The sequence below is a fragment of the Eulemur rufifrons genome, chromosome 29 (genome assembly GCF_041146395.1).
Source record: "Eulemur rufifrons isolate Redbay chromosome 29, OSU_ERuf_1, whole genome shotgun sequence".
Lineage (NCBI taxonomy): Eukaryota > Metazoa > Chordata > Mammalia > Primates > Lemuridae > Eulemur > Eulemur rufifrons.
This window is the reverse complement of record NC_091011.1, coordinates 69,983,585-69,997,041: the sequence shown is the minus strand read 5'-3', so window position 1 is coordinate 69,997,041 and position 13,457 is coordinate 69,983,585. Positions and strand designations below refer to the sequence as shown.

The 13,457-nt window shown below is 34.0% G+C and overlaps 1 protein-coding gene across 1 annotated transcript in view; it reads left to right on the top strand.

The window, feature by feature from the left end:
- Positions 1-13,114, top strand: part of TFEC (transcription factor EC) — a 53,067-nt gene extending 39,953 nt beyond the window's left edge. The window contains exons 3-7 of the mRNA XM_069461652.1: positions 630-744; positions 2,753-2,809; positions 6,233-6,308; positions 11,721-11,868; positions 12,734-13,114. Of these exons, the coding sequence (XP_069317753.1) occupies positions 630-744; positions 2,753-2,809; positions 6,233-6,308; positions 11,721-11,868; positions 12,734-13,114 (777 nt within the window). The remainder of the gene's footprint in view (positions 1-629; positions 745-2,752; positions 2,810-6,232; positions 6,309-11,720; positions 11,869-12,733) is intronic.
- The last annotated feature ends 343 nt before the right edge of the window (positions 13,115-13,457 follow it).

Below are 13,457 nucleotides of genomic sequence, written 5' to 3'. Positions count from 1 at the left end.
GTTGCTATAATTGGATGTACTCTATATTCACTAGAGGCAAAAGCAGTTTTAGACTGCTTTTGGTTACCAGCTGGGATATTTATAATAATCTAGAACATTAAGTGTACAATGAGAAAAATGATGCCTTCCAGGAAGGAAAGAGTTTGCCATTTAATTAACAGTGTAAAACACCTCTTGACTGTGAGTTGCTGGTAGCACTGATGGTATTAAGAAAGCTTTCATTATACCTAATTTGTGGTATGCAATGAACTTTCCAGCTTTGCAAAGATGTGTATTGATTTTTGTCCAAAATGATATTTTTAATTGTATTCATTTATAACCAGGCCATATGCTGGATCAAACTTCTATAATTTTGTAAATATTGATAGGAACTTTCCTTCATACATGAATTGATTTCTCTTTTTGCTTAAATATGAATAGCTTTTTTCCAGCCTATCTTATTCACAAGCCTTCCATAATGTATTTAAAAATAGTGCATAATCATCTCTTGTTTAAAATTAAATACATATACATTACAAATTATTATTAACAAAGTGGCAAATTTAAAATGGAGAATATAAAATGTACAATGAAATATATCCATGCACACATAAGGTTTAATTGATCTTTTCTTCATGTTTCCTCTAAAGTTATCTGGAAGTATTTTGGATGTGTATAGCGCCGAGAAGGGAATTTCACCAGTTAAGATGGGACTTACAAGTGCTTCCTGTCCAAGTAGTCTACCCATGAAAAGAGAAATTACAGGTAATGTTGCTTGTATAGTTTTACCCTTTTTTATTTTTATCATCTACATAAGATATGAGTGACATATATTATAATCTTAAACAGAACATTTAAAAATATTATTTAAAATAGTCAGTTAAAAGGGGAGACATTTAAAGAGTAATTTCATCATTTTTCCTATAACCAAGCAGCAAGATAATGTACCTTATAGTTTAACTGAATTTATTCATTATTTTAGGAATTGAGAAAATATATACATGTGGTTTCCATACATGACAATTTCACTTAACACAGGATCATTTTGATATTGAATAGATTAAATCTATTCACATGGTTGCAAAATGATATATTAAATTAGGGACATTAGTTTATTCTTTATATGCAGAATTTGATATAAAACCTAACTTTTTGGCTTAGACTTTTCCCTACTTAGCTTGCTTTATGGATTTCATATTAGACATGCATTTAACTTTCTCAACGGGCAAAAAATCCTCAATTTTCAATACTTTCTTTCAAAATTTGTACAACTCAAAGGAATTATAGGACCATAGTTCAATTCTTCCAAAATATAGATGAGAAAAACCAGTTTCAGAGGAATTATTTTCCCAAAGTTGTACAGAAGGTTAGAGGCAGAAATGGATCAACGTATTTCCTGACTTACTAGTCCATTGTTAGTCCCTCCATAAGAATAAAATAAAATTCATTTGAAATTTCTATAACAACTGTTTAGTTTGGAGCTCAAGCAATGGTCTTTAGTAATTTTACATGGTTAGTAATGACACTTTAAGTCAATACAATATGACCGTTCTTGTGGCTTAATCAATAATTCAAACATGTCTATGCATTCAATTATTCAGACTAAAATTAATAAATATACTTTTAAATAAATACATTTAAATAGGATATATTATTTTATTACTTATTTTTAAAACTATGATAATTCTAATGACACTATATTAATTATTTCTTGCTATATAACACCAAGTTACCCTTGAAGCTCAGCAGCTTGAAACAATAAATATTTATTATCTTGTCCAATCTCTGAGGAGTGAATGCTGGAGTAGCTTGGTGAATTGGTTCTGACCCAGAGTCTCTTATGAGGTTGTAGTCAAGAGGTCCACCAGAGGTACAGACATCTGAGACTTGACTGAGGCTGGAGAACACACTCCCAAGGTGGTTCACTCAAGGTCTTGTAAGATAGTTGTCATGTTAACAAGTGGTTTTGGTTCTTAACTGCACAGGCCTCTTCCTAGGGTTGCTTGACCATCCTCATGACATGATAACTGGTGATCTAAGAGACACCAAAGTGGAAGCTGAAAATTTCTTCTATGATCTAGACTTGGCAGCCACACTAGTCATTTCCTCAACATGCTGTAGGCTTCATAGGTCAGCTCTATTCAGTGTAGGAGGAAACTACCAAGGATGTGAATACTACGAGGGAGGTCAGAATCGTTGTGGGCCATCTTGGAGGCCGCTGACCACAAGCACAACCACACAGCACATAGAGGGAAGTGTCATTTACTGGGAGAGAGTGTGTAGAGTTGTTTCATAAGAATAGCTGAGAAATGTAGTTAGTTCCAACTCTTGGGGTATAGAAATCATAACTATGAAAAATTTAGGTTGGAATAATTTCTTTATGAATCTCAAACTTCTGAAAATAATAACAATGATTGAAGAGTTCAATATTTTCTGTGCACTGTACCTCCTTTATCAGGTAAGTACTATATTATGTTCATTTCACAGTTAAGCATTCTGAAACACAGGGGAGTTTGGTAATATATCACATGGCTATGAAATGGAAGGCTAGAATGCAAATCCAGGTTTTCCTACCTCAGAGCCTGAAAGTTTTGCTATTGCCTATTACTGAAGAGAACTCTGTTCCAAATTCCAGAATATTTGCATCAAAAATATTATTGTGTTATTTTGGAGCAAGTAATATTATATATTCACCTAGTGTTCTGAATTATGTTGCCTGGAGGGGTTTTAAGGTAGAACTAAGCAGTGCTTCAATTATTTTTCTTTTGATTAGAAACTGACACTAGAGCTTTGGCAAAAGAGAGACAAAAGAAGGACAACCACAACCTCAGTGAGTATATGTTTTTTTTTTTTTCCATATAAAATTAATTAATGCAAGAGGAAATGCATGAGGGTGAAAATATATGGTCTTTTATTATCACTGCATAAGTATTTAGGGGTCAGATGACCAAAATTAATGGGACATGCTCACAACTTGAGCTATTTTGGGAAATCTAAACAATGTGAACTCTCAGAAAAGCTATATATTTTCACAAAGTGAAACATCCCAAATTCTCTCCTTGATCATTCACTCTCAACGAGGCTGCCTGTGACTGAGATGAGTACATTCAGTTACATTTGAACTCCATTGTGACTCATTGACTCAAAGGTTTAAAGAGATAAAAGTGACTTTAGAAAATGTACACCATTTAAATAGTAAGAAACATAACTCCAGGTTCTCATTTTTCTGTGTCAATCTGCTTGCTCTTCTCTTGCTAATGATAGGTTATCTGAAAGGCATTGCTTATGTTGTAATACTGAATTTCACCCCTGGGGAAAAAAAGGCGGGGGGGGGGGGAGCTCTGGTGCTTTCCTAAGGGTCAATTTGACTCTGATAACAGGTCATATGAGATGGAGAAATGCAAGTAAGAGAAGCAGATTAGCAGCAAGGCTGAGCTTTAGAGTGCTTGGTCATGTCTTAAAAGTGTTTAGCTGTCTCAAGTGAGCTTGACTAATTGAGTACGAAGGCTTTTTGTTCTGGGAGCCAAATCAAAAACTGAGAAAAGAGTAAAATGAAATAAAAATAAATGAAAATTTTAAATCTCTAAAACTAACCAGTAATTTTCATCCATGTGATTAACTGAAATTGATTCTACAAGTACCTTTGAAACCTGCATGTGTGAAGAGAGTTTGCTGAGTGTATGGGGGAGAGAGCTGGCACATGGTCATATCAGTCCTGAGGGAAATGATCTGATTATCGTATCCCTTAGTGGCAGAGCAGATGACTTTGGTCCAGATTAGGAGGCAAGTAGAATATTAATAGGGAGAGCTAACCATTAATAGAAGGAATTTGGATATTGGGGAACTATGGACTTCTCTCCTAATAAGTCTATTAATGATGATTGACCTTGCTTCTACCTTCTCTGCTCTATGTCTTTAGCTTAAACAACTGACCATTTAACATAGAGTATGATAGGTGTCTGGTTTGTCCATTATCAAAGTGTTTTCTGATCTGAATTCTCTTGCTATGTCATCTTGCTGTGGGGGGAAATCAGTACCAAAAAAATCATATAAAATTTTATATATAATGAATCTAGTAAACCCCTTAAAATTTGTGAGGGTCATGGCAAAAGTACAGAGGAAGTTCCACTTACCAGACGTCTACATGTGTACGATTAAGTATGTCTCATCCTTCCGAAAGACTAGAAGGGTGAGTTTAGAATTCTTAGCTTGTTGGAGTTTAATGTGGCAATGTCAGGGCAGGGCAATGCTAGCTCTCAGCTTGCAGCCCACCCTCTCTTTTCTGACCAACTTTTATTCCATTCTGCACTTCAAGTAGCCTCAAACATGAGTGTGAACACTCCATCCTGTACATTCAAGCTCCATACACAGCCCCGCAAACAACTGCCCTTTGATTATGTCTTGGGCCTAGGGTGGACACACTGGTGTCATGTTCCTCCCTGAGGAGGATGGACCTAGGGAAGTGGCCTGCACAAGCCCTGGGAGTGGGCTCAAGGTATTAGGGATGAAATCATTATATGATGCCCAGAACATAGTTTAGAAGGGGTTCCCTTGGCCCCCTTGCTCAGTGGGGAGAGACATGGCCAGAAAAGGCAAGAGTGAGTTCTCAAAGTGTGGGTCAGGGTCAGGGCCTGTCTTGCTTGAATCTAAGGACAGGATTGAGTGAATATGTCAAAAACTTTGCAAATAGTAAAACCACGTATGGCGTGAAATAATTTAATAATTTCTTAAAACTTAACTCCTTTACAAACTCCTTTACAAATAACTAGTGCTAGATAGGGACAACACTGGGGAACCAAATTTCTCATTATTATTAGTCATTAAAGTGCACAGACTACAATCTAAGAAGATGAGAGAAGAAGTTTCTGCTATTCTACATAAGGTGCATTTAAGGAACAGATTGTAAAGAGACCTTATAGGACTAAAACAGTCCCTTACTTTGAGATAAAACTGTGAACTTCCTTCATAGCTGTTCTTCATCTTATATTTAAAAGTTGTGTTTGTAATATGAATTAATGTGTATGAACATAGAATTATTAATAAATTCTCATTGTAATATATATGTATTTCTATAAGCTTTACCTTTGTTTATTTTCTCTTCAGTGTTTTTATGCTGTGTCATTTAGCTGTTTTTTTAATTAGATGTACAGGGAAAACAGGATTGGTGAAAAGGGAAAGTAAAACTCTCAAGAATCAATTATATTCTGATTTTAGAGGGAGGCCAATGCATTATTCCTAAATGTCAAATCCAGTCATGGTAATTTGTTTCTTAGAGCAGGTTCACCAAGACAATTGATATTCTTTGGTTACTTTCCTTATTCCCAGTAGGAGATCTTAATTTTCAAGTGTGTATTATACAAGTATTTTCTAATATTTTGGAAATATGTTGTTCTTCTTCATAGCCTTTTCTATAATCATTTCCTTGAAAGCTTTAAATTTGTTATCTATTAAAAGTGTTACATATAAGCGTATGTTATGGTTCTTGATATTAGGAATATAGGTAGAAGGCTACTCTTAGAGAAGAGTCAATATAGAAAATTCAACTGTTCCTATGATGTCTAATGCCTAAATGTCATTAGACTTTTGCTCTATGATGCACGAAATTGCCATAAGCAATGCATGGAAATGCAAACATGGTAAACAGTCTCTGAATAGGAACCTATATCAGTAGTTCTCAAAGCATTGGCCCTACATAATGAGCATCAGCATCACTTGAGAACTTAGAAATACAAACTCATGCCCGTCCCCCTCTCACCCTCCCAACCTACTAGAATCAGAATAGCTAGATGTGCAATGCAAATCTATTTTAACAATCTCTTTGTGGAGAGTATACAAGAACAGTAAAGCATGGTGCAGGACCTCAAAAGATTATAGTCCTGATGGGCTAACAAATTGTCTATGTGTGAAATAACAAACAAAATAACATATATATAATGGATACTTGAATACATATATAAACACACACATTTCAGTATGAATAAATATTATAGCATTTCCAAGAAAGAAAAAATGTTTTGTGACAAAATGTTTCTAAAGCATTGTAAATCATGTACTTACAATTCTAATATTGTAATTTTTACTTTTAGAACAAGATACATTTGAATTTTTATTGTGTGGTTGAGAAGTATTTTCTTTTGACTAAATGAATTTTTTTTTGCTCCTTGTTTTTAAAAGATTTTTAAGAAAGTTTATAGCTGACCAAAAGTGAACTGTCCTTTAATGAGAATAATCAATAATATTTCTTCTTTAATAGTTGAAAGAAGAAGAAGGTATAATATTAATTACCGAATCAAGGAGCTTGGCACTCTTATTCCAAAGTCTAATGATCCGTGAGTTCAACAATCATTTCTGTAATAACGTTATGGTTTCAATACCCCCAAAAACGGGTGGGAGGGAAAAAAGGAGGAGAGAACCAATGACGAGGAAACTAAGCAGCTTATGGCAAAGATAAGGCTATTGCTGGTCTCATTTTAAAATATCTATTCCAGACTAATTGTTATTAAGCATCAAAGCTGTTACTAAAAATTGTCGTTTTGAGCTGTAAGAAATAAATAAGTTATTTCTCTTCAGTTCATAGTGGATCTTTCTGTATAGTGACAATATTGGCAAATTTAGTGATAATGCCAAATACTATTTATGATACTGACTGGTATACTCAATTTATGGGTATGGCAATTCTTTCAACTTAAGATTTGTGAGTATATGAAAATAGAACATTCACATTTTCTGAGATCCCAAATTCTGGAGACATACAAGTAAAAAATGGAATTTCAAAAGCTTGTTGATAAATGTTAACCCAGTTTTGTGTCAAACACACACAATGTCAGTTAAATACATTGTTTGAGGTTATAAATCTCAAGAAATAATTAATCAAAGTGTCAATTTAGAATGTTGACTGTTTCTTCAAAAAACATAAAAACATGATATATGGCCTTGACAATGATTTGAAAATGTTTCATTCAAACTGAGAACTAACCTCTCTAAATAATGGAAATTATCCCTTACCCTAAAATGACCATGTTTGATAAAGTGATATTTATGAGATTTAAAAGGACTTTTCCCTTAAATTCAAATTTGCAATTCACTTGGACAATTCAACAATCTGTGGCAGAGGGGATATAACATTTATCCTCATGTGCATACTGCACAGTGGAGGTGTCCAGAGTAGAATGGCAGAAAAGTCACAGAATGGACGGTCAGAAGAGCTCAGTACTGGTCTAGGATCTACTAAAAACTCTTCAAATCTTTTAAAGTCTCTAAGCATGTGACTCTTTCTGTTAGCTGAAGAAAATACTTGTCTTCCCCATATGACTAGGTTTTTATAAAAATAAAATCAAATAAGATGTATGAGAATACCTGGTAAATTATAAAGTTTGTATGAGAGTATTATGACTCCACATTTTTACAAAAGCTTTGATTATCTAAAAACTCCTTTCTGGGGTGGAGAACCTGCAGCTTAGGGGCTACGTGAGGCCTTCTGGATCCTTGAGTGCGGCCTTTTGACTGAATCCAAATGTTATAGAACAAATCCTTTTAATATTACTAATGTAATATTGAAATTTGGATGCAGTCTAGGGGCTGCACTCAAGGATCTGGAGGCCCACATGTGACCTTGAGGCCGCGGGTTCCCACCCCCAGCCGGATGGCGAACTTTTCCTGGAAACATTTCAAGGTTTGTGAGCCATACAGCCTTGTTCACAATTATTTAACTCTGCCCACGTAGCACAGAAGCAGATATAGATAATATGTAAATTAATGAGTATGACCATATCCAATGAAACTTTATTGACAAAAATAGACTATGGGCTATTGTTTGTCTCCCCCCTCCAGTCTAGAATATAAAAAAATCGATATACTACAGAATCATATCTAAAAGAGACCATAATCGGTAAAACTTCATTGTAAGCATTTTTAAGTGTTTTTCTCTTCCTTATGGATCTCAGAAAGAAGGGTTATAATTTGTTTTAATTCTATTACATTATATGTAGGCAAATGATATTTATTTTGGGTCTAATTGAAAATATATCAATTAGTTGTCAAATATATCTATACATGGATCTTTCTGCACAACACAGGGAGAGAAGAAGCTTCGCTGAAGGTGTGGCATTCCAAACATCTCAGTACTAATTCTGTTTCAAAACATTTTATTCTCTGGCTTGCTGTGGCCTCACCTGATAATCCAGTGTCCCTCTTTAAGGCTCAGCAATGAGAGTTTCATGGCTGAATCCGGAGTGTAGACTCTTAAAATAGACTTTACCTGAGAATTAGAGTCTGGATCCTACACTACGAAATTATTTCAGATTCGTTTGTTGAATTTTCAGATGTCACTATGGATAACCTAAAAGTTAGAGAAAACAAGAATGCCGGGGAAAGAGTGTGGGAATAACACAGAGGAGGCAAGTTTCACTTTGAAGATGAGAAAATGAAGGAAAAAGTGATACTACCACATTATGGCAATGGTGAAATCAACAAAAAGTGGATGGGGAAAAAAAAAAGATCAAAGAAGATTTCAGTTTGAGTTTAAAAAATTTCAGAATAATTTGTTGAGTAGGTGACTACAATCATTATGGTGACTTAGAACAGTTTTTTTTTTTTAAAGAAAATTTATCAGACTACACTATGACCTAGTACAGGATTTTTCAAATTATGTGCCATACCTATTAATGGATCATGAACTCAATCACATGGGACAGATCCAGGATTTTTAAACAAAAAAGGAAGAACAACATTAAAAATATCAGTGATTATTACATATTACATATAAAGAGGATAGTAATACCTTATGAAATCTTTGTTGCAGTTTTATGTGCTAAGAGAGCACCGAGTCACAATATAAAACTTATTTCTTGTGACAGATGCATTTGAAAAGGTGAGAAAGCCACAGGTTTGCAGACAGAACATTGAATTGAATGATGAGACCTGGGGTTTATCTTCTAAACACCATATACTCTTGGGCAAATCGCAGAGTGTTTGACCTCAGAAGACCTTTCCAGCTCATGATTGGAAAAAATTTGGGAGTTGGCTTAGGAAATAAAGCTAATACCTGAAGACACTTTGAATTCTATGAACTTTCCATTTTTATGTATGAAAACATTCAGAAGTTTTTATTTATTTGAAGGTCAAAATGGTGAGGTCAGAGAGAAAATAATATAGAGAACAGCTGAAATTGAGAAGTATAGGTTGAGAAAACTACATGAAAAAATACCCCTACAGGCAATGACATCTCTTGACCGTTGACAAAAACCAAAACCAAACAAAAATAACAAGCAAACACGAAGATCGAAGAGCTTGCACAGTATAAGATAGCAGTCCTCTTTAGTGTACATGGAAGCACTTTTGTCCATGTGTCTTGGTGAGCCAAGTTTACACAAATCATATTAGTATTATAGAAAGTTAAATATATTAGTAGAGCATGAATTATTATATTGGTGATATCAAATTACTCTTGTTTTTCCACTTTTTTATTTACAAAGTAGTTTATAGGTTTTTTTTACTAAATTGATATTTTCCTTTCCTCTGTTATCAGAATTTCCTGCTGTTTTTCTGTAAAGAATGGTAGTTGAAGTAGTAGATGAGACCTGACAAAATTTTCTAAATCAGGAGTCACAGGATGTTGATCCAAGCAAGAAAAATCAGACTTGTCATAGTGTTTTCTTCCTTTCTTTTTTATTTTTTTAAAATTCTTTTAAGTGGATGTGCACTCTTAAGGTAGCAACAGATTGTACATTTTCCATAGCTTTGGCTGGCAGCACTTCTCTGATTTACATGTTTGTATTATCTGATCTGGCCCCAAATGCATTCAAGCTTTTAATCCTCCAAAAATTTTAAGTTCTTCAAACAAAATTGTTTTGTAGAACATGAAAGGCCAATATCAACTGTTTTTCTTTAGCCATGCCTTTATTAATGTGTCTGTGTTTATAGGGCACCATTATATACAATATTTTTAATGCCTAGTTCCTTGAAATTGTCTTGGGATAGAGGAAAAATATTTTTAATAAATATTAAAAACTTAAAATATTTTAAGAAGAAACCTCATATATTAAAATGGCTTTAAAATAGAATGAACTTAAAAAAATTTATTGTAGATGACATCAGGTACAAATTGAAGAAAGACCCATTGTGTGTTCTCTACCACAATTTTGAAGGTATATGTTTTATTATCTAATATCTAAATAAACAACTCTTTAAATTTCAAAGGTGGCTAGGGTTATTCACTTTATCTATTCCTCTGTGCAAGATTTTCTTCCCATGAGAAGAAATGAAATAAAATTAAGAGGCCATAAGGCTCCTGCTACCTCAGAGTCCACTATACTTTTCAGTTGCAGATATTTTCTTGGTTTAACAAAGGCAGCCCATCTTTCCCTACCCTTCCAACTTTCACCTCCCCACCCACCCCCCTCACCTGTGAGTGGAATGAAACCAATGGCCATTACAGCCACAGAGAACAAAGTATTTTCAAACTTGGGACAGACATTGACAATGATTTGGTGCACTTAAGAAGACAGCTCTTATCCAGGCCCTAGTAAGCATTGTCACCTGCTGGTAGAAAAATGTATTGTCCTCATCTTTGTTACTGCTAATGGCATTGTCACCTAGCCTGAACTTCCAATGAGACACATGCAAATCAGACCTTTTATAAGCTGTATTTTCTCACTTTTGACTCTTAACAAATACATATTAAGTTCAATATATTTCACATAGATCAGGTAAACCAAATATATATGCAATGTATTTCACATAGATCACATAAACCAAAAATACATGTAGGAAAACTTAACATTTCTCTACCTGCTTACTTTATGCTACATTAAAAAGATCTCATGACTCTAAATTGAAAATTCATCAAGGTTTTCCAACAAGTCTGAATAACGTTTAGCAATTAGTTTGACTTTATTCTCTACACGTATTATTAATTCTCAAACGGTATTACATTCATGGATGTTTCCAATGATGTTTTCAGATGTCAAAATCAGTAGCCTGTTCCAGAATTCTATATCTTTAATTTCTCCTGTCTTAAACATAAGCTTTCATAAAATCATTTTTCTATGCTATAGCCTAGAAGGTTATCTAGTAATGTTTAATTGTATTTATTTGTCTTAAATTCATTTAAAAATAGCTATAGATGTTGAGCTTTTTAAAAAGTATTGGTGCTGTTTGTGCAGAAAGATTGGCCAAATGGTTTTAGAAAGTTTGCTTTATTGCATAAAGCGAGGTTGTCAAAGTCTGATTTGTTTCACAATCACTCAGGATCACTATTCAGGAGGGACTTTATTTTTTTTTCTTAGAAACATAAAAGCAACCTTATTAGAAAGTAGGTTAAAAGATTGGTACATTTGAAATGATCTTAAAAAATTTAGGCTTAAGTCCTCAGTAATGTACATTTCCTAGTTCATTAATGCAGAAATACTGCACATAGATTTTAATCTTGGAGTTAATAATAAAAGCAATTTTCACTAAAAATATAAAAACTGTAATGGTAGAATCATGATATTGCATTTAGCTCTCCCACAAAAAGTCACTTTATTACTTTCTTTTGACACTTATTTTCATTCTGGGATTAATTTTACTATATAAGGGCTTCTTAACTATTCTATTAAAATTTCTATTCAGAAGCAATAATATCTAAGAGTGAATAATAGTCATGTAAATCATTATTTCATATTAATGTAAAAGATTTTGTAAGTTCTTATGAATTCTGCTGACATGCACAATTGTGAAAAGGTTATCTCTCCGTTCTACAGTGATATGCGCTGGAACAAAGGAACCATTCTAAAAGCATCAGTGGAGTACATCAAGTGGCTACAAAAAGAACAACAGAGAGCCCGAGAATTAGAACACAGACAGAAGAAATTAGAGCAGGCTAACAGGCGACTTCTACTCCGGATTCAGGTTTTTATAAGAATGTTGCCATGAGCTCACATAGCTTACTTACATATGACTTACCTGTCATCAGTTTTATTCATTGGTCTCATTTATTATTTTTCTTATTAATAATCATTTTTCCTTCTGAAGGGGTAATTTTATTGCCTTTTATAAGTTCATGAATTGGATTATTTCAATTAGGTCTTGGTCAGAAATTCAGAATTAAGATGACATACATATATATATGTATATATATATATAATTTCATGAACACATGTTATTATCACAATCAAAAAAATAATACTAGGTAGAACATTTGTTTCTGTAGTTTATACTGGACACTAAGTTCTCCTCTCCCCCTTTGATTTCTTTATGAAAATTGCTATGGATTTCACTGCCTCAAGGCATATTGCAGTAGTGTATATTAAGTTACTTCTCATCTGTTCATATGACACAAAATATTCTAATATTGGTTTTTATAACTCTCAGCTTTTTTTTTAACGTGAGCATGCTTATAGCCAGGTAAGGCACTTTGTTTCCATGATGTGATCCTAAATTATGGTGATAAATTAATCAGGAAGAATAAATGGAAGATTTTCCACTATCTCCAAACAGCTATATTGTGGTCTGAGCCACTATGGGACCATCATATGTCATTAATTTCCTTACAGAAAATGAGGCAAGAATTAAAAAAAAAAAATCTGAGTAATTTTCTCAGAGTTATTTTTTAGGCATTAGAAATCACTGATTCTGTTATTTTCAAAGATTATTTATAATTTGTATAACTTTTCATTTTAAATGCTTGTTAATATTTTGTTTCTATTTCTGGTTTATTCTCTAAATTAAGTCCATTTCAAAGACATTATTTAATGATTCTTGTTTGAAATTGCAGGAACTAGAAATACAGGCTCGTGCTCATGGTCTGCCAACCCTAGCTTCACTTGGCACGGTTGATTTAGGTGCTCACGTCACCAAACAGCAGAGCCATCCTGAGCAGAATTCAGTGGACTATTGCCAACAACCAGCTCTGTCTCAGGGGCCGAGCCCTGAGCTCTGTGATCAAGCTATGGCCTTCTCTGATCCTTTGTCACACTTCACAGACTTATCATTTAGTGCCGCTTTGAAAGAGGAACAAAGACTGGATGGCATGCTATTGGATGACACAGTATCTCCGTTTGGAACAGATCCTCTGCTATCTGCCACTTCCCCTGCAGTTTCCAAAGACAGCAGTAGGAGAAGTAGCTTTAGCTCAGACGATGGTGATGAGTTTTAAGAAATAAACAGGCTCTGTTCATCAGCTGGGAAACAGTTCTATTCTGGTGCTCTGCAGTTATGTTCTGTGTTTCACATGTTGCTTTGGCTTAATTTTTCCAAAAGGAGTATGTCATTCATAAAAAAAACTGATTGATTAGAAGCAACAGAAGAATTTGCAGGAAGAAAAAACATGGTGTTAATTATTGAGAGCTAAAAAATGTATTTTCCTTTTAGACTACAGAGTTTAAATCCACTTAAATTTTGGTTTCCTGGAAAGAGATACAGCATAAGAAATACCTCTTTGTTGATGTTTTTAAAGCAGCATCTTGGCAGTGTACTATTGGAAAATGACTGCAAAGTGT